Source organism: Rattus rattus, chromosome 13 (assembly GCF_011064425.1).
Source record: "Rattus rattus isolate New Zealand chromosome 13, Rrattus_CSIRO_v1, whole genome shotgun sequence".
NCBI lineage: Eukaryota > Metazoa > Chordata > Mammalia > Rodentia > Muridae > Rattus > Rattus rattus.
Window position 1 is genome coordinate 19,420,873 of NC_046166.1, and position 27,826 is coordinate 19,448,698.

The 27,826-nt window shown below is 49.7% G+C and overlaps 1 protein-coding gene across 1 annotated transcript in view; it reads right to left on the bottom strand.

Moving 5' to 3' along the window:
- Positions 1-3,133: 3,133 nt before the first annotated feature.
- Tspan14 (tetraspanin 14) overlaps positions 3,134-27,826 on the bottom strand; it is a 58,169-nt gene continuing 33,476 nt past the window's right edge. Inside the window, exons 3-9 of the mRNA XM_032918774.1 lie at positions 14,987-15,037; positions 13,118-13,264; positions 11,785-11,955; positions 9,831-9,956; positions 8,262-8,306; positions 6,049-6,168; positions 3,134-4,747 (exon numbers count right to left, since the gene is read on the bottom strand). Coding sequence (XP_032774665.1) covers positions 4,676-4,747; positions 6,049-6,168; positions 8,262-8,306; positions 9,831-9,956; positions 11,785-11,955; positions 13,118-13,264; positions 14,987-15,037 — 732 coding nt within the window. The 3' untranslated portion in view covers positions 3,134-4,675. The remainder of the gene's footprint in view (positions 4,748-6,048; positions 6,169-8,261; positions 8,307-9,830; positions 9,957-11,784; positions 11,956-13,117; positions 13,265-14,986; positions 15,038-27,826) is intronic.

Here is a 27,826-nt window from a genome sequence, read left to right on the forward strand (position 1 = left end):
CATGGAGGCTAGAGGCAGTCTCTGATGATGAAGACACTGTGGCAGACAGTGAAAAGGAAACCATATCCTGCTGACCTCACTGAACCACTTGGATCACACCAACCCTGAAACTCACGCTGCCTCTGGACTTTCCAGTTTCAGAAGCCAAACCCCTCCATCCACCCTTTGTTCAGGTTGGTTGAAGAGGGTTTCCTGTTACCTGGGACTGCAAACACAATCCCCTGGAGAACAGCATCCACTTACTTGTGTGGCTTGACCAAGCGAGCGCACCTGATCCATACGCAATACATTACATAAAAAGAACCACGGAAAGCGGAAGAAAAAGAAAAAAGACTCTCATTTGGATGAAGATCAAAAGACACTTTCTGGGAGGATCCTTAACAGTAGTCGTCTTTGGGTAACAGAAAACACACTTTTCACTTTGCACCATTTAGATAGCTTCTACTTATGTTAAAAAGGATGAAACTTAAAAGTTTGAGGGGACAAAAAGGATGGTCCAAGGTGATAATTTAGTTTGGTAGTCATTAAGCTATGTTTTTGAAGCCCTGCTGGGTTATGAGGTACAGAAGACAGAAGAAAGCCAAATGAAGAAATAATTCTCTGAGCTCTACAGGGAGTGGCGGTGTCTGGCCTCTCACTCTAAAACCAGCAACCCCCATAGGCATTCCTTAACAAATCCCCTAAATCTCCCAGGATTCTGCCTTTTTAAAAGAGATTTATTTATTATGTATGTATGGGTAATTTGCTTGCTAGTGTCCACAGATACCAAGAGAGAGTACTGGAGTCACAAATGGTTGTGAGCTACCATGTGGGTGCTGGGAACCAAAACTGGGTCCTCTGGAGGAGCAACAAATGCTCTTAATTCCTACGCCATTTCTCTTGTCCCTAGCCCCAGTTTTATAACGCTCACTTGACATTTTCCAGAGGCTCCTTGGAGACACCAACAATAAATGACCGAAGGGAGATCCCTTTTGCGTGCCTTTGAGGATGAAGGACACTTCTTTCACACTCCACACACAGGCTCAGTTCAAAAGCTTGCTGCTCCCCACCCACCCTGGGTACAGTCAACACAAGCACCTCAACTCAGATCATGATGGGGAGGTGGGGGATTCCCAAAGTTCTGGGCTAACAACGCGGTGCCCATGGTCCTCCAGGACACAGAGAGACATAATGCTGGAACAAAGGCCCAGCCGCAGTCATGCACACTCTTGACGCAGCACTTGTCAGAGCTGAGGAACCAACCAATTCCTGTATGTCTGAGGCTATGAGGCAGGAAGCAATCAAGTGGTCCCTCGTGCAGAGACTGCGGTATCTTCCCTCTGTAGAGGACCCTTCTAACAGTAGCAGCCCACACGCTGCCTCAGAGGCCTACAAAAGTGTCTCTTAAGAAAAGAAAGTGTCTGATTGTGCACGGTTCAGCCTAGAAAACCCATCCAAAAGCTTACATGTGACTGACAATTCTGGCCTTTCCCAACAACTGTGCTTTGGGAAAACAAGGACTTCACACAGCTCAGAGAGCAGTTTCTTGACTGAACACAGTACTCTCTGAACTTGGGTCTTAGAGAAATGAACCCACTGCCCATTGCCAGAGCTGCTAGCTAGGGCAGTGCTCCTACTATCTCATTGTGGGTAACTTTCCCATCAAGTCCCCAAGCCAGTAGAGAGGGGGAATCTAAAATCTAGTTTTCCAAATGCCGCAGCCCTACTACAGCCCCGAGAACTTCTTAGAATACCCTGAAGGAACGGGGCTATACCTGGGCTAGCCAAGAGGCAGAAGCTACACTGAGGGGATGCAAGGCTGACAGGGCTGCCTCCCCTTTCTGTTGCAGGTGCAGGTCCTAAGACAGGGCCCGTAGGATACGAATGTAGTCCTTCCTCACTGGCAAGTTATCGTTCTCTGAGACTTATGTTTTGATCATGAATATGGCTTTCTTGGAACTGTTCTGTGAACTGAATGAGTTTATTAATTTTTGTACCCTGAGCACTTCCTCCATTCCTGAAAGATTTTGTGTTTAACAATTTGTCATGTTAGTTAGGTACGGACACTGTGCCTGGCTTCTTGGGGAGCAATGTACGTGGTTTTTCTGCTTGGCTCAGGGCTCTACCCTTAGCGGCCTTGCAAACCTGCTGAACAGGGCAGGAACAACCAAGGCATGAGGACACCCAGGGGAGTCAGAAACAGTGCATGTGCACCTTAGAAGCAGGGATGTTGAAGAGGGTAGCCCAGTGTTAGGTGCCACTGTGGTTGAGGGGGTTGAACAACTGGCCATGGAGGGTGGGAGAGAGAAAGGCCCAGTGACCCAAGTCAGAAAGAAAGTGCCTGAAAAAGGAAGGCAGAATCCTAAGTGGAGTTAGAGAGGACACGGGAAGGAGGGAGAGCAGAATGTGCAGGGATGGACCACATGCTGGCTCCTCAGCCTAGGAGGACAGAGGATGGGCACTCGGGGTGGGCCAGATGTTTCAGACACTGTTCCCCTGATCTTCCACTTCCGTTCACTTAGCCAGAGGAGATCAATGAAGTGGCCTCATTTTAAAAATTACTGGGAAACAAACCCAACTCTGGAAGCCATGAATAAACTTCATCCTCAACAGGGAAGTCTGACACAGGGCAGGCCTCCAAATGGGCCACTTTGCCAGTCTGAATGAACGGTAAGCACTGCCCAAAGCCCTTGGTGTCAGCGAGCCAGCAGGGTGTGTCTGCAACCACCACGGCCTCCAGCCGGCCAATCGCCCGCCACCCACCCCCTCCTGCAGATCACCGGCAAGTCCAGGACATGCAGCTCCTGCATGCAGCAGTGTCTTGTCTGGAATCATCATGGACTTTTGCCCGGATGGGCAGTATTGCCAGGGCTGGACGAAATTAACTGAGAATAATGAGTCAGGGAGAGGAAAGTTACCCAGCAAAGAACGGCAAAGCTGTGAGCCACCTCGCTCCAACGGCAGGGAGAGTGTGAAGGAACCGCGGACTCTGTCGGGAGGTGCAAATGATGGCTTGCCCTAACCACTGGGCTCCTGCACCTCCCAGTCACACCGGACTCAGTGGCTCGATGTATCAACAAAATGCTTAATACTCTGGTTTTTTAATAGTGATTCCAAACCAGAAAGGAAAAAAAAAAAAAGACCCAACAACAGCATTAATATAAAGATATATTCCATAAAAGAGTTTGGCAGGTCAAAAAGAGCTTCACACTTCATAAAACACAAGCATTCTTCTTCCTCTAGTCTATAGAGAATTATTTAAAAAATTATAACATCATCATCATCATCATCATCATGAACACACACCCACCAGTGTCACCAGTATACACCACACCAGAATGTACACTGCGGTAAGTAACTGAAGGCAGCACTCAATCCCTGAACGGTAAGGACAGATACAAGCTATAAAGACGCATTAGAGAGTAGCCCAGCCCGAGGTGGGCAGACACCCAGCATGCCTCAGGGTATCCAGTACGTAAGACGGACACCATTTTCCAGAGCGGCCTCAGAACAGTGCTGACAGTAAGCATGGCGTGTGGGCGGGGTCACCATGGAAGTTAGAGACAGGACGCGCGGAGCTTCCACACAGCATCTGCTGCCTGTGCTTGTCAGGGCCTGGCTGCAGGAGCGCTGCCCTCCAGGGACAGCACACGGGGCCACTGGTTGTTTGTGGTCATGGGAGGAGCCCAGTTTTCAGCTGGCAGCCAGGAACTGGGGCTCCCTGGAGGGCAGGGGGGAGGGAGAAAGGGTCGATCGGGATTCAAGTTCTGGTGGCCGTTTCAGTAGCACCGAGACCAGCAGACCCAGCAGACTGTGAAGCTAAGCAGGGGTGCACGGAGGGACGGAGAGCCAGAGAGAGAAGCTGTCACAGCTGGTTCTTAAGACACTCGGGGAACTGAAAAGGACAGCTTGGTCCCAGACACTGGGTAAGGCTGCTGAGAAAAGAATGCCAGACAGAAGAGTCTGTGAGGAAATGGTGAAGGAACACTCTTACCCTATAAATAAACTATTTACACACTACAAGAACAGGAGAGCAGGCCCTCAGCAGGGCTTAATGCTATGGAGAAACAAGGCTGTTCTACCCTGGGAGAGCAGTGTAGACTTGGAAGGCAGTGATGATGTGCTTCCCAAGACCGGTTATAGCTGGCTCAGGCATACTTCACTTGGACATGGCTGAGGATTCTGCAAACCCCTGGCACGTTTGCACCACCACGAGCCTTGTTGACAGGAGGGGAACCACTGGACCACTTATCCCTCTCCATCCATCTTGATCCAAGGGAGGCAGAAGCCTTGTCCTCAATGCTGGTCCCACACTGATGCTCTGCCCACAGAAGATAATAGTTGAGCATGTACCTAAGCCTTACTGAGTAGGTAGGGGCCTGCAGATGCTCGTGGGCTCTGTAAGGGCCATCAAGCCTTTCCTGCAGCCATGGGAGCCCATCTGTCTTCAGAGTTACTACTCCACATAAAAACACATTCTCTGTCTCTGGGCCTTCAGAGGTGCCATGTCAAGTGTGAGCAGATGAGAAGGGGCCTTGGCCTTCAGCACCAGCAAGAAGAAACAGAGAGGCCATATCGTGCTGATGCCGAAGACTGGGGTCTGGTTGTAGGTGGCTAATGTCGACTTCTGCCGCTGCTGGACAGTGAAAGGCTTGACCTCTCCATGTGGCTCAGCTCCATCTGCTGCACCTGCTCCTCAGAAGTGATGGCCTGCCTTCACGGCCTCAATGTCTGAGATCAGGGTCCTTGCCAGGAAGATGCCGAAGATCTGAAACCAAAGCCAGAGGTCAGTCGTTCGAAATGAGGGCGGAGAGCAGAGGTGAGCTGCTGGGGCCTGCCTGCGTGGACTCCCTCCCTCCCCTACCAGGTCAAGGGCCAGGCGGGAGCAAAGCTTGAGCAAGAGGCAGAGAAGACCCAGCCATGGAAAATGAAGGCTGTTACATCCCTCAAGCATGGAAGAGGTCAGAACAAGCCTCACAGGCTGAACAGATGCTGGGTCTGCCCCCCAGGGAGTGACCCACAGACTTGAGGTCTCGGTCAAACTGTAAAATGACACCAACTATTCAGAACCAGTCACCCTGTCGGCCCAACCCAGCCATCACCCTGATATCGACAGACAGAGCCAGACCTTAGCAGACAGGAATGTCGTGAGGGAAGGGCGTGGTTTTTCTATCAGCACAGACACCCATACACGTGGTGACCTCTGGAAGTGGCTTGCTCGTCCAGCCAGCCCCCTTACGCTCTGTTTTCATAACTGAACCCAGTCTCACTTCTCAAACACAATTTTTTCTTTCCCTTTCCACCATGCTTTTCTCTAGTGTTCTGTAGTCAGACAGTACAATGGCAGAGTGAATAAAGAAATGTGGTGTGCCTGCAACCAAGTCCACCTCAGGGTAGAGCTACTTACCATGTATTCTCCACGTAAGCACAGTCCTCACTGTCCCAGAAGCTGCTCAAAGGCAGCCAGTGCCTCTTACGCATGGGCCCTAAGAAAACTGAGTTTCCCTGATCTAACTGGATTCTTGACTTTTTCTAGATTTTCCTGTGGGCACCAGCCACTCCAATCACCCCTGGGCCAGGCAGTGAGCCAGGGGAGCATGTATGCTGAGGGAAGCCTGGAAGCCCAGCCGGGGGACAGGGACAAGAAGTTCTGGGCTAACTGCCCCAGCTAATAGGAAGTCAACCCCCCACTCTAGAGCTCCTGACACCTCCTTAATTCCTGCTACTTCCGTCTACCAAAAGGGAGGGACCCCAAAGTGGGCCAGTTCTTGGTCACGGACTCTCATCTCCTGAGCGTGACACAGGTGACACCATATAAAGATGTGGGCCCTCTAGAGAGGGTCACGGCTGTCCCGTGTGTACACATACGTGGGGACACCTGTCCCAGTGTACATCCCACCCTCACTACCTCATGTACATGTACATGCCCACCCGACACGAACTCACACACTCACGCACGCACGCACGCACACGTGCCATGCACCTGACCTTGACATCCTAGTTCCTAAGCCAGATTCCTTTACGGCACACCATGAGCTGAGAGCCCAGTGCCTGAACTGCAGGACGCACCTGCAGCAGGGAGATGGCGATGAAGACACCAGCCACAATGTAGATGTTCCTGGGAAGCCAGCCCTCCAGAGCCTGGATGCACCCCTTCGTGAAGATGAACTCATCCCACTTGCTCTTCAGCTGCAAAGAAACACACAGCAGCCTCAGCCTGAGCACCGCAGTCCCTGCCCTGCCCTGCCCTGCCCTGGGACGGCGTAGCTCAGTATGGGACAGGGCAAGGCACAGCATGTGGAGGGTGTCTGAGGAGGCTGAGCGAGGACCAGAGGAGAAACCTTGCATGAGAAACAATTCAGATTCCGATTCGGTCTGGGCCCCTCCCAGGGCAAGCTGCCATCTTGCCTCTCTAACTAAAGAAAGGCTCTCAGCTCCAAAGATGAATTAAATCCCCTCCCATCACCACGCCTGGGGATGTGAGGTCATCTGCAGCCTGGAGGAAAAACCATGTGTCTCTCAAGGTACAGAGGAAAGGGGATCCATACTTTAAGTCACAGAAGGTGGCAGAACAACGGGCAATGGCCCTTGGGGTCTCTCTCCTACTGGTAAGCGTGGCTCTGGGAGGCAGTCGGCCAGCTCCCTCTCTGCCAACCCCCTGGGAAATCTGTCAGCGTGTGGGGACGCTGTCCCAGTACACACCCCACTCTTACTACCTCGTAAGTGGCAATCAGCCCCAGTTTCTTCCCCATCATCTCCCTCCATGGTCACAGGGATGAAAGTCAATCACTTCAGTGTATTATGGGATGCACTGTGCTGTCACGTTCCCACGCTCAAACTCTACACCTCTGAACCTCGGGTCGTGACTGTGTTTGAAGACAGGTCTTACAGAGCTGGCTCCATTTAAATGAGCCTACCAGGATGAGGTCTGATCAACTGACTGCTGTCCATACAAGAAGAGGCTCGACAGGGGCATACACAGAAGGAAGTCATGTGAGGAGGGGAGGTGTCCAAGCCTGGAAGGCAAGCCTGGAACAGATCCTCCCTAAGCAGCCTCAGAGGACTCAACTCAGCTGACAGCTTGATCCTGAACGTCTAAGCCTCAGACCTGTGAGACAGTAAGTGTCACGGAAGCCTGACAGTCTTTGCATTTTGACATGGCTGCCCCAAGTGGCAATGGAATTCTTAACAGGACAGCTAGGTTTCATACAGATGCATCGCTCAGGTTGTTTGGAACGCTACAACAAAGTACCACAGTGGCCTAAAAGGACAAGAATTTCTTTCTCACCACTGTGGAGGGGGAAGCCTAACACCAAGCACTGGCAGACTCAGTGTCTGGTGCTGCCTTCTGGTTAAACAGTGTCTTCCTGCTGAATTCTCATATGCTAGGAGAGGGAAAAGGCTCTTGGGGCCTTTTTCTTTATTTCTTTCTTTTATGTGTGCAAGCATTCTGCCTACACGTATGTTTGCACACTCTTCGTATGCAGTACCCTCAGGGACCAGAGGGTGGCGTCCCTCTGCTGGAACTGGGGTTACTGACAGCTGTGAAGCACTGCTTATGCGCTGGGAACCAAACCTGGGTCCTAAGAGCAACGAGTGCTCTTTACCCCTGAGCTATCTCTCTCGGCCATCTTGGGCCTTTTAATAAGGGCAGTAATCTCAGTCATGACGGCTCTGCCTTCACTGGGGACTGACTAGGTTTCAGCTCCCGAGAGATAAACATTCAACACACACAGCCTGCTCCTGTGAAGGAAAGTCGATGCAAGACAGACTGTCCTAGTGTCCATGGCTAAGAGGGACTTCTACATCCCGACATCCTCCCTTTCACAACTGCAGCCACCTACACCAGCTTCTCACACCCAAGCCCTCACTCACTGTGGTCTGAAAGAGGGCGTGAACTTGAGCCTGCCCTAGTCCTGGAAGCTGGAGCAAGTCAGACCCCACCAGCTTTATCCTCACTACAGAACAATATACAACAGCTGTCCCCAGCTCCTCACTACGTCTCATGCAGTGTAAGCTGAGTGATATTACAGTGACCGGCTTTAAATCTCGTGTGCGTGCGTGCGTGCCTGTGGGTGGGTGCACGTGTATTGCACATGCACACGTGCACACTAGTCTACCCAGACTCAGTTCACCTCTGGCTGGGATGGTACCTTCTAATCGAATCTTCCTGTTTCGTTACTCCAACCTGCACTTGTGCTAAAGCAGGAGGTCAGACTACAAGAGTAAAATCTAAGAAACAGTTCCCCAGATCCTTTAAGGCTGTGTGTTGGTATTCTTACCTGAATCCTGACATCATAGCCACACTGTGTGTTCACGACTTTTTGCTGTAGGAAAAGCAGAAAACTTAGTCACTCTAAAGACCTGTCAAAAACCCCGTGACAGGAGGCACTAGAAAAATCACAACTGGGCACCAGGAAACACATGCGGAAATTACACAGCTCACGCCCTGAGGTCAACTGCCAGCTGCTCCCCTTCCAGGCTAGCACAGGAGTCAGTGAGCTGGGTCTGTGGTGTTTCACAGTGACTCTTGTAGATGCAGGCTGCAGAACCAGGACGATTCTACTTCACTAGCAAGAGCACAGACTTCAACAGCCCATAAGCTAGACCTGGACAACTATCAGGAATCGCTACATGCCCAGAAAACTAAGGACGCTGGAGTCTGAATTTCATAACAATTCTCATACATCACAAAATGTTATGTTTCCCCTTCAGCCATGTTTGAGGTTAGATGCAGAAGATCCCCAAAGGCTTAGTCCCAAGGTGCTGCTATTGGAGTTAGTAGACTCTTCAGGAAATGGAGCCTACGAGGAAGCTAAGGTCACTAAGGATGTGTCCTGGAAGGAAACAGTAGCGTTCTGTTTTGTTCTTCAGCCATAGAGCGGGCGGCCTCCTATGCCTCGTGCTCCTGGCTGTGTCCAGCAGGTACCACAGACCTGGAAGCACCAACACTGTACGCCAGCTAACGCTTCTTAAATTCTAGGGACTAGCGTCAGGACTCCTTGCACAGTGTGGGTGCACTGTCCCGCTCAGTCCACGAGCCTTTCTCCGTTTGTTACAGTGATGCAAAACTGGACTACAACAACCACCAAAAAGTGACCAAAGTATTTGCCTCATTTGGCCTTGGGCCACAGTTTGCCAACCTTTGTGCTAGTGAATGACGTTACACTCACTACATTCGCTACGCTGGAGTTGTTCAAACATTCCCGGACACCTCCAACTCCACTGAGCAGCCTCTCCCAGACCAAGGACTCAGCCAGGTCAGTGTGGGAAGACTTGCTTCTCAGGGGCTGTGAGTAAGCACCACAGGGCTGCGCAGAAGCTTGTGCGGGGCAGATCTCTGCTCCCTCGAAACATAGTCTTTATTCCCAGGTTACCCAAAGCGCTCAGTCTCCAGAAGCCCAGGGATTTAGGCCTAAGACTAGGAATGAAAGCAAGTGAAAAGGGGGCTAGAAAATGATTAACCATGGAGACACACACAGACAGACAGACAGACACACACACACACACAGATATGTGATGTGCAGCCTCACACTTCCTGAGCTTCTGGGCACTGAGAACATTGTGCAGAGAACGTAAAGGGGGCAGGACCAGAGGACACCACCTTTGTGGTGAGGCACAACCACCTAAGGAAGGATGATCTCTCCTCCTTTATCTAGCCCAGGGACATGGGGCACCACAGAGAAGGGTCCCAGAATGCTTGCACAGGACTTCAGAGTTGCAAGGACCCAGCATGGGGTGGAAGGAGCCAAGGGAATGCAGCACACCCCGTCAGGGTGTTGGCCAGCAGCAGCCTGGAAGGCCCCGGCAGTGGCAGGAGCTGCTGCGCTGCAGATGGGACGGATACTCACTGCGGGGTCCGGCACACAGCAGGAGAAGGGCACCCCACATTTCTCTCGGCTGTAGCTGGCACCGCTGCAGTTGAAGTAGACATTGAGGTCCCAGTCTTCAGGGCCGTAAGCCCCACAGCACTGATTCTGAAATCATAAATATCGCCAAGAACACATGAGGGGGCCAGGGTCACTGAGTCAATACGAAGTTCCCCTTTACTAGACAGACACCAAGGCTCTCACAGATACTGAATGACACCAACAACAGGTAATGCTTTAAGAAGGAAACTGCAGTCACCCTGACTCCCCTATGGAACCAAGTCTGGCTAGTCCAGCTTAGCATGGGACGTTCCAGTCACACCTTCTCAGAGCACTGCAAGCTACACCCCTTCTCCATTAAAGGCCCTGTGATATACCCCCTCCTAACCCAGAGAACACTGCCTGAGTAACAGGCCTTTGTCCAGGATTAATGGCCGTCTGTGCTGGCCCTAGTTACCCTAGTTACCGCTGAGCATTTACAACAGGGTGAATTACAACTAAGGCGACAGCAGCAGCAACTCTTTAACCACTCATTAACTGTAGACTTGACCAAGAGCCCCACCCGCCACACCCCATTCCACAGTGTAGCTGACAAAAGCCCTTATCAGCCTAGACCTCAGCGGCACCCAGCACACCCAACATCATGGAGATGGAATCTCCCCACCCTTAGTAGATCTCGGCCGCCAAAACCTAGGCCAGCAGGAATCTCTGCCTCTACACACCCAAGCTTCCGGTGGAAATCCAGTCTTCTCCACCCCACTCCTCCTCTGTGCAGGAGGCTTTAGTGAGTTAATAACCACCTGAAGTTGTATCGCAAGCCTAGAACTTAGCGGGTGCCTCTTGGGTTTTAGAAGAAACGTTCCTCCAACTCCAATAATCAGGTTGAGGCTAGCAAGCTTGAGGGCAGCCTGGGTTACATAGTAAGATCCTATCTCACCTGTCTCAAAACAGACTGGGCCAGACGGGTAACAGAGAAGACTTCCCTTAGGAAAGAGCAGGGCAGAGTCTGAGACTAGCAGGCCAAGGTCATTTGAACACAAAAGAAAAATCTGAACAGAAAAGGTGTGGCAAGGTCGCTAGGATGCCGGAGTTGTCCCAAGTCCATAATACACAGGAGTCTCTCTGCTATGTAAACGGATTTTTCTGGACCCCACGCTACACACAACAGGGTAAACAAGTTTTGGTTAATAATAGTGGGTCAGTTATTTTTAGTGCTTGCTGGTTTATTTTCTCTTTGGAACCAAGTGTTCCACGGAAAAGACATTTCAGAAGCCGGGCTTCTGGGAGAGGCAGATCAAACAGACCACCGTGCCAGGGCGTGGGTTCATCCCAGGGCCCAGAGCAGCCAGTGATTCAAGCTTCCAGGTGCAGCTGCACGAAAGGGGAAGGGGGCAGGGGGCAGGAAGAGTGAGGGACACAGCCTGGCTTTTCAGCTCCCGGGGGAAAGTTCCAGAGGTCACATGCCTCCGCGGAGGAGGTCCCCCAGGCAGTTTGTCCTTCTCAAACAGGAAAGAGAAAAGGTCCCAGAGAGGAAGGATACAGGAATAACTCTGCAGTGAGTCAGTCCTAGGGTGAGGAGCTCTAGTCTCTGTGTCCTCTCTATAGCCACAGGGCCAAGATCCTGAGGAGGACTCTTGACTATCAACATGGCTACCATGAAAGGCTAGGGGAAACTAGACCCAAAAGGAAGGAATGGGAGACAGTTGTCTGACTAAAATGCTGAGAGGAAGCCGGAACTGCCATGCTAGCAGCTGAGCACAGCAAGGCTGACCAGAGGCCGAGGGGCATGTTCCACACCTCCTGCCATGCATGCTATGGCAGAAACCCTCTGCGAAGGGAAGGCCTTGTTCCATCTCAGCCAAGGGCATCCATCCTAGGCTAACCAGAGGCAGGAAAGGGCATGCTCCAGCAGGAGGCCTGTCGGGACAGAGCTTACGGCTTTCTGAAGAGAGTCAATGAGGTTCTGCAGGTCAATGTCATCCCGATAGGACCTGATGTTGCTCTCGAAGAATTCCCGGAAACGATCCCTCACCCAGTCTTGGAATAAAAAGGCCAACACAGCCACAGCCAGTTCCAGGAAGAAGATGAGCACAATGGCCCCACAGAACTGCGTGGACACAAGAAGAAAGGTGGAGTCAGCATCAGCAGCCTGGCAGGACCCCGCCCCCACCTCCACGTGTGCAGAGGCTACTGCAGCCCTTCACCTCCTCTATCAATGGGAGGAGGAAGAGGAAGGACATCACTTCCCCAGGAGGTGGGCCTTCCCCTCCCCCACCTGATGAAAAAGAAGCCAGGTCAGTTGTTTCCTGTAGAGCCCATATGTCCATCCATATGTCCATCCACTGTCTGCCCCACCCTCCACTCGACCATCCTAGACAGCTAGTCTTTCACTCCACTTATGGACGGACATCTAAGTTCCCTGCAGAGTTCATTACCGCTCCAGAGGGACCAGTATTATCAGTGCCCACTGTGCTTGGACAAGCAGGGTCGTCAGCCACATACAGACCTCTCTAGGAACATGGCTGCCAGCTACAGGTCATGGTGACATTCTATTGGGAGCCATGAAGCCTTGACAAATCTTGGAAATGTGAAGGGACCTTTCCAAGAAAAGCAGAGAAGAATTCCAAGCGTGCACGAGTAAGCACACAGCCTGCCCATGTGGAAATGGGACACGGACTGCAGCATTAGTAAGGGGAGGAGACCTAGAGATGTGGGCGCTTTGCTCTCCAAATGAAGAAAGGCTGGCCTAATAGGCCTAACGGATAATAGATCATAAAGAGGATAACTGCTCTCTTCACCAGTGCTATTTACTTTTAGCTGAGTGCACTTAAATAGGAAGTTGTATCTAAATATAAAACTAGACTCTTAGTGATTCATGACTCTGCCAGCAGGCTAAGAACTGCACTGTACATCCACAGATTCAGCCCAGGAGGAGGGAATGTCTTCAAGCCACTGGCAGCACTGTCTGACCTTAGCCAGGAAGGACAGAGGTGAACAGAAACAAACAACCCCTTAGCACTTCTGAGGACAGCCAGGAAGCAAAGGGGGTGGGTGGAGCCCCTGCAATCAGCTGGCAACTGCAGGAAACCCCATCCCCCAAGGTGAGGAACCATCCTCTGGGTTTTTCTCCTTCAAATCTTCCCTCTTAACAAAACAGCAGGTTCAAGGAAATGTTTGTTTCCTCCTTGCGTTACCTGGGCCAGAAAACAGAAGTGAGCCGGCACCGCTAGCCCATTGCCCCCGCCACCTCCCACACCAACACCACTCACAAACTTGAGCAGGCAGATGTTCTCCCGCAGGGCCCCGACACAGCCCGCAAATCCCAGTGTGAACATCACCACGCCCACCATCAAGACCAGCACGACAGGGTCGATTCCATGCAACCGGGTCACCTTCGTGAGGTCGGACAGCACGCCCTGAAAGAAGCAGGGGGTAAAAGGTAGTACTGTCCATAGAGTGAGTCAAGGCCCTGGGGGCAAGTTATGCCAGCAGCTGAAGCTAGGGGGCTGCTTCACACAGCTCAGTCCTATCATCAAGAGCCAGGCCAGGGCGTGTCCCGAGGACACTGTCCTTGTCCACCACAGCCCTTAGACACTCTCCATGAAGCTCCTGTCCACACTGAGGCGGGGGCTTCTGTGAGCCCAGACCCAGATTCCTCAGTGGCCTGTAAGGAGCCTTGGCTGGGCCTCGGAGAAAGGGAGTCCTAGGCCATGGTCAAACTGGCTAAAAGCAGCTTCACGATGAACATTTTTGAAGAAATATACCCAGCAAGGGTAGATGAAGGGCAGAGTGCTGCCCTTGTGCTATGGTCCTTCACAGACGAGTCCATGACAGCGACATCCTACTAGCACTGTCCAAAGAGAATCACTGGCTGTACTTGTAATAAAAACACCTGGAAGGAGGCCAGGGCAAGAAGATTGGCCTATCATTTTCTTAAAATACATAGTCAGGGGCTGGTGAGATGGCTCAACAGGAAAAGGTACTTGCTACCTTGCCTGGCAACCTGAGACCCACACGGTGAAAGGAGAACACCAAACCTACTCCTGCACGTTTTTGTTTTTGTTTTTTAAACTTCTACTCAGGCATATACATAACCCCCATGCCAAAAAAAAAAAGTAAAATTTTAAAAATACATATAGTTATATGTGACTAATGGCAACTACATACAGTGGACTGACAGATTCTGTGATACTCAAAGAAAAAAGAAAAGAGCTGTCAGTCAAGCTAGAGGGCTCCAGGATTCAGGGCTCATACAGGTCAAGTCTGCTGCAGTCCCAAATATAGCCACACGGTGGCGCTGTTGTGCATGGACGTTTCCAGGTCACTGGGACAGTTGTCTGTACGGACAACTTTTGCCATCACTGACAGTGCACACAGGCTTCCAGGAAAGGTGCACAGGCTCAAGAGCAGACCTCTGTTCCTAAGAGCTTCACACAAAAGTTCATAGACCAAAGTGTGCTGCTTCCTTTTTCTGGAAGCAGTGGCAGGTTCCGCCACAGAAACAGGGTGCTTCAGCTTCTAGGTTCTCCGCTCTTCCTTCCTGTAAGAATTCCAGCTCTCAGCACCTAAGCATTAATCTACCATGCGGCAAGGTCAGCACCATGACTCTACCTTGTCTCTGGAGCTCTGACCCTTAGAATACCAACTGCTCCTTTATCTACCCGCACAATAAGAGTCTGGGATGCCCTCCCTGACACACTAGCAAATAGCACACGGGGCACAAAACCAGGCTCTACTCCCTTTTTCTGTAGGCCAGCACAAGCACTTCAGTCAGCAGTAAACAAGACCCTGCTCAGGGATCTGCTCACCTGCTCCCAGAGGTGTGGAATGGATTTGGGAGACTGCCCCAGGCTTGCCCTGGGCACAAGTGACAAGGCCTGGGGTTACTCAGGGCTTCTGGGAACAGGATGGGAGCACATCCACACTCACAGAGCTCATAACCTGCAACCCAACTCTTCTAGGACTGGCCCAATGACCTCCAGCCACACACACCTCAGAGGCACAGTCTGCTGCGGGTTAATGCCACGAACCTTTCTCTGCAGTTAGTGACTATGAACAGGCTAGAGGAGGGGACAATTCAAGTCCAATGGCTCTGGGTTGGACTGCCTGAAAATGGGCCTGGTCAGGGTTCCACCTACCTTTTCGCTCCATGCCCACAGCCCGACTCCAAGGAAAACAACTCCAGCCAACTGAGGGGAGGTGGGGGAGGGAGGAGAGAAGAGAAAAGTAAGGTCAGAAACCAGCACTGAAACAGTCTACATTCTAGTTGGCTGCTCCTGTCTTCTGTCCGAGGTGGCAACAGAATCCTACAAACGGCAGAAGCTCTCTATGCCAAGGGACATGAAGATTGCAGATAACCAGCATCTACCTCCCCAGGAATGGCTAACAGCTGATTTCTACCCCAGATGCTCAAATGCCCAGAGAGCTGAGGTAGAGATCCCTAGGTCAGTCCTAGAGACTGCCGCAGGAGACTGCCTTATACTGACAGAGGCTGCTTCCTTCCTTCCTACCCAACTCTCACCCTGAACCCACTTCAGCGTGTTCGTCAGTGTCAGGACACTGCACCTCTAACGACTGCCAGAAGTTAGCAGCGGCCGCTGGCCCAGCACAGCATCTACAAGGGTCAGGCCAGCTGCAAGGCAAGGCTATGGGGAGAGCGCAAGGCTACCTGTTCCCACCTCTCATCCCCACAGCCTTGGACTCAGACTCCAAACACACAAGTAGCCACTTGGTCATTCATTAGCCACAGTGTGGCCTCCTCATCACACTTACACATAACACGAGACACACAAGTGCTCAGGAAACACTGGGAAGCTGCATTAAGCAGAAGAGCAACACTGTATCACCCCAACCTCCCCTGCTATAGGCACCCACTACAGCCAAGAGAACGGGACCCATCCAAAGGACCACACAGCCCTAAGGCAGAGAAGCTGTTCCCATATGCCCTACAAATGGAGCAGCCTCTGTTTTGTTGCTGCTGCTGTTGCTGTTGCTGTGGTTGTTGTTGTTTGTTTGTTTGTTTGTTTGTTTGTTTGAATATCCTGAGCTTGGTGGACAGGTTCCCGGAACCACCCCACCCCACACTAGTTTCTCGGTAGGAAAGGTCTTTGTTCTCCCAGATGCCGTACTTTACTTCCTCTGCTTCCCATCAGCTTCTCAATGGATGGCAAGAAACACCAACAGGCCACCCTAAGGTCCCGGGTTGGAGGCCTTTTCTCATCTGACTATCTCAGAAGTGAGGTCACTCTTGGTCATTCCTCTCCCTTCAATCAGGTTCAGAGACACCAAGCACACACAGTTTGGTCAGGGCTGTCTTCCTCCCTTGCCTGCTGCTTGTCCTTCCCTTGCAGACTCCACTAAATGATGGTAAGCCTAACAGTGCAAAACCCCTTTGAGCAGTCAGGGGACCCAGGAATGACACCTTTAGAGACTATCCACACCCATGATTAGCAACCTTGTAGCTCTCCCCTGCCTCACGCCTACCGTCTCCTCACGGTCTCCAGGGACCCAGCTTACTCCTCCCCAGCTTCTTTTCCCTCATGACACATCACTACCATCTGTCACTAGCCATTGAGGAGAAAACCCACAAGAGGGAAAGAGGCTTCACATTCGCCAACTGGGATTCTGATGGTTTTACCTTTCAAACATGAAAGTGTGCATGACCAGTTTTCTTTCTGATTCTCAGCTCCCCTCTGCCCATAATGCACCTCTTCCCAGGCCTCCAACAAACTGGAAGCATCCCTTAAAATCTTCTGTCAAGTGATATCCAAAGGGCTGGCCTTAAAGCCCCCCGTGTATACCAAATTTCTCAGATTCTCAAAGTCCTGTGAGTAATGTACACACACCCTCCCTCAGCTCTGGACCACTCACAACACCAAATAGAATGTACAGGCTGTGTAAAAAGCTGTTCTTTGTACTGTTTAGGGGATGGTGGGAGAAAGGTCTTCTGTTCAGAACACACAGTTTTTAGAGTGACTTCTGTCCTGGTTGGGTGAATCAGATACAGAGGTGCTGGTTACTGAACATGACTATGGTCAGGACACTCCACTCCTCCACTCTCCAGTGACTTCTCCTCACACCTAGGAGGAAATGAAGACTCCACCACAGCACACTGTTCCCTGGCCTTTGCCTCCTTCATATCTAGATCCTAAGCCAAATGAACTGTGCCTACCTTACAGCCATGTTCTCTAAGGACAAAGGAAGGAGTGGGCCCATAAGAGGATCCCACAGCGGAAGGAAGCCTAGGGTTTTCCATTCTCTTTCCATGCATACTTCTGGGTCTCACGAGCCCCTGAGAGCCAGGCAAGGGCCCACCGACCACGACCAAACCACATTTACAGAATTGGGGCAATACGGCTGCAAGTATCTTACACTCCTCCATCCGACGTTCCCATTCCAAGCCAGGCCTGACAACACCCACTTCCGGCACCATGTGCCAGGTGAAAGAAGGCTGTCGTGAAACACTTGAGCAGTGGCACTGGAACTCCCCTTTCCTCCCCACTGTCTCCCACAGAGCCCCACTTACTTTTTCACCACATTCAATCACATACGCCGCAGTGTACTGAACCCGTGCCGAGGTGTTTTGTTGCTCATTTTGTTTCTATGTAGCACTGGCTGTCCTAAACCTTGCTATATAGACCAGGCTGGCCTTGAACCCACAGAGATCCTCCTCTCTCAGCCTCCTGAGTGCTGGGATTAAAGGTGCTCACCACTACCTCTAGCCTTCAGGTGCTGTTTTGATTCTTCCCTGGGGTAATCGAAGAGTAAGATGTTTGTTCTGCCAAAGCATATATACAAAGCCGTGCGAATGTAGGCAGGCTTCCATTCATGTAAGACACGTGTGCGCGCGCACACACACACACAATCACATATATACAAACACACATCACACACACACATACAATCACATACACACACACATCACACACACAATCACACACACAATCACATACACACAAATATGCATACACACATCATACACAATCAATCACACACACGCACACAATCACGTACACACACACACCATCACACACAACATACATACACACATCACACATACACACACAATCGCTCACATACACACATACAAGATACATACACACACATCACACACACACACAATCACATACACACAATATACATACACACACATCACACACACACACACAATCACATACACACAATATACATACACACACATCATACACAATCAATCACACACACACATCACACATACATATACACATATACACATCACACACAATCACACACACAATCACATACACACACAATCACATACACACACAATATACATGCACACACATACACACACATCATGCACAATCACACACACGCACACAATCACACCCACACACAACACACATATACACATACACACATCACACACACACACACACACACACACACACACACACACCCTTCAAGACCTATAGGAGATTCCTTGCTGTATCAGTGACAGCCATGCAACAATGTTTTCTCTTACACTGACTAAGAATAAGGACATTATCTTCGCTCACTGTCTTAAAGGAATAAGTGAAGTTAACTTATACCAGGAAGATAGGAACTTTACAGCCACAAGTCAGATCATAAGTCAGTGAATATTGCCTAAGACAGGAACTCTGGACACCAATTATAGTCAAGGACCCTGAGAAAGGACCAGATAAGGGAAGTAACCCGCCTTTGGATGCACATAACAGCTCCAGAGTGAGTGCTGAACCTGTCTCTTCCTCCCCAGAAGTCCCACAGATGCAGAACAAATGTAGAAACATTTGTCCAAGGTTACAGAGCTGGCTGGTGACAGACTTACGAACCCCATCTTGGTAGCTCTACTGACAACATGCTATCTCACTACCCACAAGGTGCTGGGACAGAAGAGCAAACAGCATTCTGAGTCACATACCCTAGAGAGCACCCACAGAAGTCCCAGTGAAGAAGGGTTCCACAGAGGAGCTTCTAGGCTGCACCATTCTCAAACAACTAACTTACACAGCCAAGTGTTAAGAAGGTGCGTTCTAAGAGTCTATGTTCTAACCAGAGCAGAAGGAGCTCTCTGGGAGTCTTTGTAGAGATTCAAGAGCAATTACAGGAGAAAGAGGTCCCACTTTAACCATGGGTTAAAGAAGCTCCCAGTAAAATTCAAGGAGTTCCAGGACTTAGGTTTATTAAGTGAAAATCTCTGGGCTACCTTCCTTAGAATTAATTGATCTAACTAATTAACAGAAGGCCCCAAACACACAACAACAATATAACAACCCCTCTGTATTGGTCAGTGTCTGGAGAGACAAGACTGATAGACTGGAAGAGTGTGTATGTACAAAGGGAATTTATCAAGTGCCCTACAGGCTGTGGTACAGCTAGTCTGCCAACAGCTGCCGCCCAAAGGTCCATGAGTCCAGTGGCTGCTCAGTCCACACGGCTGGATGTTTCTGCTGCTTCAGTGTATGGTGGAATCCCAAAGACTCTGGCTCTAATGCCAGGCAGGGAAGCGACGGACAGGCCAGCCAAAGAGGCAGGCAAAGAGCAAAAGCTTCTTTCTTCCAGGTCCTTATACAGACGGTCAGCAGAACGCGTGGCCCAGATTAAAGGTGTACCTTCCCACCTCTAAAGATCCATGTTTAAAGTGGTTCTTTCCACTTGAAATGATAAATCATTAAAATTAAGAAAAAAAAAAAAGAATCCCTCACTGGTGTACCCAACGGTTTGGGTTTTAGTTTATTCTAGACGTAGTCAAGTCGACAATCAAGAATAAGACACCTTCAAGAGGTCCTAGTGGTGCTTCCTAAGCTGGCACAGGCTTGCCTTACCTGGACGCCACAAGAATCCTCCTGCATTTTACCCAAGGAGGCTCAAATCTCAAAAGCTCCTCCTCCCCTGTTGGAGAGGAGGAAGAGAAAGTTCGGATGTCCAGCAGGCCAGGAGCAGTCCCCCAGGACTCAATGGCCTCGCCCCCTTGCATAAGTCTAAGTGCATAGGCAACTCCTGTAGGCTCCAGACACCCTGTCTTTCCATCTGTAGCCAGGCAACATTTTGAGGCTTTGCACTGCTGACCTCTGGTTCTCAGTCAATCTCTTCACTAACTCGGGCTAGTGATCAGGGCCTCCTTACAGCTATCTCAGAGATAAGGAACTCACTGAAGCACCAAGCAATCCTGAACAGTGTTAAATACAAAGCACAGGTCAGCATCCCAGGGCCCAGCGCTCACCCTGAACATTCTATCAAGTGACATCGTGCAATGCCCAGCCTCCTCCATACAACAGAGACGGCCTTCCTCCATACAACAGAGCCCAGCCTTCCTCCATACAGCAGAGCCCAGCCTTCCTCCATACAACAGAGACGGCCAGCCCTTCTAACGGGTTGAAAGGGCTGGTGAAAGATTAACGGGATTTGCTCCCACAGAGGGAGCCCTGCTCTCCTGGGTACAGGCAAAGCTGAGGCCTGAAGGGCCACTGGGCTGACTCCTCAAAACCTGCCCCTGCTGCGATTTTATATGACCCCAGTAATATTAATGTTAACCTCCAACTTGCATGATCTAGAATCAACTGGAGGTTTAACTGGAGTTGTAAAACCACCACTCTTCAGACCGAGGTCCTAGACCAAATGAAGAAGAAAGTGAAATGGGTGGAATATCAGCACTCATCTCTGCTTCCTGACTAAGACCAGCCACCCAATGCTCTTGCCGCCATGAAAGATGCTTGTCAGGTATTCCAACATGGAGAAAGTGAGTATTACTGCCTTACCCAGGTCCCAAACAGACTAGTGTCCTAAGGAAAAGTCCCTGGTCTAGAGGCTCAGCTTCTGCCCCTGGAGAAAACATAGATGTGGAGTTCATTCAGGAAGAGAAGCCAGGAAGGATAGGAACAGAAAGCAGGAGAGAGCAAGGGCCAGAAGAAATTCTGCTACACCAAGTCTGTTCTTCACAGGTATCAAGTCATTGAGCAGCCATCCATCCACCATCTGACAATCAAGGGCCTCTAACTGGCTGTGCTTTACGACTAGGCAGGATGCAGAACCATGGTCCTGGCACATGCCAGAACAGAAAACCCCAAGGTGTGTGAGTGCACAGAATACCAGAGACTCCTTCAAATGCCAATGATTCAGTTAAACCTCAGTCAGATCGGCCCCCAGGAGGCACAGACCCTAAACCAGAGGTTCTCAGCCTTCCTGATGCTATAACCCTTTAATATAGCTCCCATGTTGTGGTGACCTCCAATCATAAAATTATCTTCATTGCTACTTCATAAGTATACTTTTGCTACTGTTATAAATCATAACTGTGTTTTGTGACGGTCTTAGGCGATCCCCCCAAAAGAGTTGTCCAACCCCAAAGAGGTTGTGACCCACAGGCTGAGAATGCTGTCCTAAACCCATGTTGACCTTGAAATTCTACCCAGAAGTTTGAGTGCTGAATCACAGTATACCTATTGGGGTTTGCAGACCTGCCCACTAGGAAATGGGAGACCCTCAGAGCAGGAAAGTTATACTCTGATCTCAACATGCACAGCATGGAGTAAACGCACACACATGCACAACCAGTACTAATAAACACCCCATTTTAAGTCTCTGAAAAGAACCACCTCTTAAAGGAAGTTTAAAAGGTCTGAGAACCAGAGGGCAGGCTAGGGCCGGCTTCCTCGGCTTCCTCATTAGAGGGGAAATGGGGCCCAAGGCAGGAGGCACCATGCCCAGGGTCACAAAGCTATCACACACCAGCTTTTCCTCCCTCCGGATGGGTGGCTGCTGTGAACGAGAAGCAGATGTGCCCTCTGCAGCCCTGCAGGGGACCCAGCAAAGGGTCCAGGAAAAGGTCAAGGACTTCTCCACTGTAACAATGCTAAGTGGGAGCCAACCCAGTAACTTGAGGTCCAGGAATGGCAGTGGAAGAAGAGTCATCGAAAGGAGGCTCTAGGCAGCACCCCAACAAGACAGTCTCTGCCTTCACTATCCCAGGACACACTGATTGACATGAGAGAGATCCAGGTCACTAAACCAGGGCCAGAAGGTAAACACCGTTGTGTGTGTTCTGTGAGCAATGCAGCGACTGTTCCACTGGCGGGGGATGATGGGAGAAGCCGGAGATGACAGCCAAATGATGGATGTGGCTTCCTTCCGTAAAACTTTGCACAAAACAGGCAGAACCAGGTCTGACCTGAAGGCCCTAGGCGGCCAAGCCCAGCATGAAACTGTCACACTAAAACCATCTGGAACTAGAGTCGGGGGACAGACTTCCTTTAGCTTAGCCACATAAATTCTGTCTATCTGTACCTTTGATATGTTTTTGTATTATTTTAGCAACTTTTCTTTTCCAAAGACGGGTTTCTCTCTGTGTAGCCCAGGCTGTCCTGGAACTCTTTGTAGACTTTGCTGGCCACAACCCAAGAGATCCGCCTGCCTCTGCCTCCTGAATGCTGGGATTGAAGGTATGAGTCACCACTGCCCAGCTGTTGTAGCAGTTCTTAATAGCTTACAGCCATGTATAATTCATGACGTGTGCCCTTAATAAAATATGCTATAACATCATACCATTAGAGAAGAATATGCAGGTAAAAAGTACTGAAATAAGGTGACAGAAACCAATAAACAGGGGACAAAGAACAACAGCAAAGACAGAATTAGCAAAGACTTGAAGACAGACACCACATATACTGACTGACAGACATCACATACACTGACAGACACCACATACACTGACAGATACCACATATATTGACTGACAGACATCACATACACTGACAGACACCACATATACTGACTGACAGACACCACATACACTGACAGATACCACATATACTGACAGACAGACACACCACATAAACTGCAAGAGTTCAGAGGAAAACCTAAGTGAGAAGAGGAAAGGAGCAAAGGGTGCTCAGGAGGCAGGGGCAGGGGCAGGGGCAGAGGGGCAGGGGCAGGGGCAGGGGAGGGGCAGAGGGGCAGGGGTAGGGGTAGGGGCAGGGACAGGGGCAGAGGCAGAGGCAGGTAGATTAGATCTCCGTGAATCTGATGCCAGCCTGGTCTACAGAGTTCCAGGACAGCCATAGATACATAGTGAAAATTGTCTCTTCTTGCACAAAACACGCTGAGAAAGGGAAATACTGAGGAGCACTGAGGGATACAGGTAAAGGCGAAAATTTTCTAGGTAGAACTTTAATAGCACAAAAAATAGGCACAAGAAATGTCAAACAGAATTGCATGAAATTTAAAAGATTCTCTCTGCCTCTGCCTGCCTCTCTCTCTCTCTCTCTCTCTCTCTCTCTCTCTCTCTCTCTCTCTCTCTCTCTCTCTCTCCACACACACACACACACACAAAAAAAAAACTTGAGTGAACACCCTACAGAATGGAAAAAAAACTTTGCCCGCTACATTAGACTAAGGGGTTTATAATGTATAGAATTGCAAAAACATTAAATACAAAAACAAAACAAAACAAAACAAAAACAAAAAAGAAGCACCCAAGGTCTATGAATAAACAGGCCAATCACAGGTCTGACAAGGTAGCTCTGGCTGGCCCAGAATTCTCCATGTAATTCACTCTGGCCTCAAACTCAGGACTCCACCAGCCTCTGACTCCTTTAGCTGGGGCACCTGCGTTCCCAGTATATATATATTTATATATTTATTATATATATTTATATTTATTATATATATTTATATATTTGAGTGCTCAGCGTCCCCAGACACAGGAAGGTACAAACTAAAACTCTGAGACTCCCTGTCGCTCCGGTCAGAATGGCTAGTGTGGAGAAAGTGAAGTGCTGGCTGGTAAAGACATAGGAAAATGGGCTCTTACACAATGCTGGTGGGAGTATAAACTGCTCAGCCGTTATTAAAAACCATTGTGGACTGAGGCCAGGAAACCAGGAGGGGCTTTGGAGACAGAATAAAAAGGCTTCATGGAAGGGGGGTATGGTAGCAAGAGAACACATGCGATGACCTGGAAGTGGAACACTGGTAGTGGAAGGGTAAGGCAGGGACAGGAAGGAAGATAAGGGCCGGGATGAACCAACGCTAGCTAACATGGATGGGGTCATGAAGAAGCACACGTACGGAGGGCAGAAGCTGTCCTGGACATCCCCTTCCTTCTTCACCTGCTTCCCCACCCTCTTGACCCAGGGCCCTGCCTTCTGAGCATGTGCCCGGTTCTTGTGTGGATTCTGGGGATCTGAATTCCAGTCCAGACCTTGGCAACAGTGTGATTTATTCGCTGAGCCCTCTCCCCAGACCCTCACCAGAATTTTGAAAAGGGATTTCTGAAGAAATAAATAAGAAAAGAACACAGTAGAAATGTCCCGATGGAAGTGACATTCTCCCACTCAGCAGGCAGACCTTTCTGACAGTAACCACACCAGTGAGCCACTGCACGAGAGGGACACGAGCACAGACATGCACACGCGCGTGCACACACGTACGCACACACACACCCTCTGGCTATATAACAACTGCACACCAGGCACTAGCCTCCATGCCAACGACAACCTTCCTCCATGAATTCCCTAGTAGTCTCAGCTTCATACATGGCTGAGGCATGTGGAGGTCAGTACTCCTACCACACCTTAGTTCTAGGGGAGCCCTGATTAGGGCAGTCCTCCCTCTGCCCTCTGCCCTCTGCCCTCTGCCCTCAGCCTTGGCAAGTCTGCGACTGAGAATAATACACACCGCTACCTATGCCAAGAGATAAGGCAGCCACTTCCTGTGCACTGGCGCTCTTCTGGAGAAGTGATTCTGGCTGTGAAGTGTGTCAGCCAGGTCAAATCAATGTACACACCTTCTGACCCACTTAATCTCACTCCTGGGACTCCATCCCAGCAATAACTTCCCTCCCTTTCCTACAGGCAAGACTCTGTACTACGTAAACCGACTCGCTACAACCCTCTCTGGGAGAGAAGAGCTGAAACAACCCAAATGTCTCCTGTGGGAGTTTCTCCAAGACACACAGCAAGACTGTGACAACACGCTAAATGTCCCACGCCAGTGCTGCTGGTGTGACAGTGCAGCCATCCAGACTGAGGACACTGTGCACGAAAGACATGAAGCTACACACATGTCCCGGCAGACAGCCGCAGCATGGAAGGGGAATGAACGCAAGTTACCCTGGGACGCCCTGTTTACGTCTTCTGGAACTCATGCAACCGCAAAAGTTCACTCAATAGTTCTTGAAAGGAAAGCTACCAAAACTCGGCAGTGAAACCATGGCTACGTCGTGTCGCTATTGAAATGGTAGACATGAACCATTTAAAAGATGGAGGCAAGGGAGCTGAGGGCAGGCTCAGTTGGTAGAATGACTGCCTAACACGCATGCAAGCCTGGGTTCAAATCCCAGTCCTACATAAAACAGGAGGGCCATCAGAAATGCGAGGTCGCCCACAGGTACAGGAGACCTTACTTGTCTTAGTAACGGGGAGAGAGAGAAGGAGAACTCAAAGGACGGATGCTGGGAAAACAACTGCAATCAGACCTGGGTCTCATTCTTCACAGCTAGAGCTCAGTGGGGGAAGAAAGACCAATTCTCCCAAGTCTCCTTCAACTGGGGGATGGGTTGGGGCTACGCTTTCTACCAGGCTTCTTGCTGTCTCTGGAGTAGGGCAGCCACTAGTCCTGGAATGCCAGAAGTAGACTGGGGCTCGTTTGCTGTTCTGGCAAATCCTCAGTAACCTCTCGCTTGTTCTTATGCTTCCTGACCCAGACTATAACTTCTCCTCACCCTACACATAGGCGGTATCACATACCCTGGAGGACAGGGCTTTAAGTCATGCACAGAGCTCAGACAGTCATTCCTTCCTGTTCCACTGTCTCAGTCAGAAGTAAGGCTGCAGTCAGGCTCAGATGCTAACTCAAAATTTACAAGCCGGAAAGCTACGGCTCAAAGTTACTATGGATCTCAATGGCAGGGTATTATTATTTTTTGTAAGCTTTTTGAAACGAAGGACAAGCAGAAGGTTCTCCCTGTGGTGCAGCACAGCCCTGCTGTGTGTATTTAAGCAGGGATGGAGTCTTTCTTCATTTTAAATCCACCTCTGAAACAGATCCAGGCAAGAGCTTGGCCTGAACTTGTAGAGCTTAGGGGGGAGATCAAACCTGAGTTGCAGATAACATCCCTCAAGAACACTCAGGAAGCAAACCCCAGAGAAGTGCACCCTCTTTACAGAACTAGGCTGTGTATGAACAAAGGCAAGGTCTTCCACAGCTCCCCAAGACTTGCTTTGCAGTTTCTCTTCCTCTGCCTGCTAAAATGAGACATTTCTTTTTAAACTGTTGTGACACACAGATGATATAACTTATTTTAACCATGTTCAAGTATACAGCTCAGTGGCGTTAGGTCTATCAAAACAGAATCAGCCATCGGAATTTTTTTTTATAATACAAAACAGAAATCAGACCCCTTAAACAATGCCCTGCTATGGTTGGACTATGTCCCTCAAGATCCATGAGTTAGAGACCTTGTCCCCATTTGTGACAGTGTTGAGAATGGGGCTTTACAGGAGAGCAGGTACTGAGGGTGAATGGATTAATTCATCACTGCTACAGTGGACCTGTCATAAAACTGAGTTTGAAGGATGCAGACAAGCACAGTAGGGAGGGGAGGGTGGAGAAGAGAGAGAGAGAGAGAGAGAGAGAGAGAGAGAGAGAGAGAGAGAGAGAGAGAGGCTGAATTTGGCCTCCCTTCCCCTCTTTTATTCTCTCACCCACGTGATGCTTTCTACCAAGTTATGACTTCCCCAATCTTGAACTTCTCAGCTTCTAGAGCAGTGGTTCTCAACCTTTCTAATGCTGCAACCCTTTAATACAGTTAAGTTTCTCATGTTGTGGTAATCCCCGCCATAAATATTGTTTCTGTTGCTACTTTGTAACTGAAATTTTGCTGTTATGAATCATAATGTAAATATCTGATGGTCTTAGGTGGCCCTGTGAAAGAGTCATTTGACCCTCAAAGGGGCTAAACCCACAGACTGCTCTAGACCATGCACCAGATAACCTTCTCTGGCTATAAATGACCCTTGTAGTAATCCGTAAGAACAGCACAAATGGACTATGAGTCTGCCCAACTTCACCTCCTCACTGCCCAGCAACCAAAATCCACTTTCTGTGTCTCTGTCTTCTGCTCACTACTCTAGTTACTCTGGGTGCTCTCATACGTGTCGAGCCTACGCGTGGACTCTAACTGGTCATTTCATACCTGGCTTCCTCTACTTCACATAATGTCCTAAAGGTTCATCCACACTGTAGCCTGTGTCCTAGAGTGACTTAGGCTCTCGGATACCACACTTCCTGACCTCCTGATCACAATGGCCACAGGTTGCTTCTACCTTTTGGCTGTGATAAATATTTCTACACACATACACCAATGTTTATCTTCTGCTTTTTTTTTTTTTTTAAAGAAAACACATCATACCTTTGTGGGTATGAGGTACTATTAGAGTGTGGTTTTAATTTGCATTTCCTTGAGTTGAACAAGACTCTGAACTAGAAACAGGTCTAGCCTAACCAAAAAATGACCAGTAAAAAAGAGGTGGGGGCAGCTAGGGCTCTCAAATCTCAGAACACTAGGCTCCCTGGAAGTGATTTTCCATATCATCCCTGTGGAAAGAACCAAAAGAAGCCTAACTCACGGACAGCAGCATCCACATTTTACCAAATGGGAAGCCCAGCCTCAAAGTCAGAAAAAAGCTCACAAGCATCCCTGGAGTGCTACAGGAACCTGTTCACTAGAGAAAGAGGGGGGGAGCAAGGGCAAGGGCACGTGGCTCAGCCGTAGCCAGCCTGTCCCTACACCTCAACCTGGCCACAGTCCTTCCCCAAAACAAACCAAACACAAACACTCTGTATGAAAACCATCCAGGCTTTGATTCAAAGTAATCCAAAAGAGGTTGGGGAACAAAAATGAAACAAAACCAGCTGAATTCATTTCTGAAGCCGCATGATGGAATCGTGAGGCTTGATACATTCCTCCATTTTCTCCATCT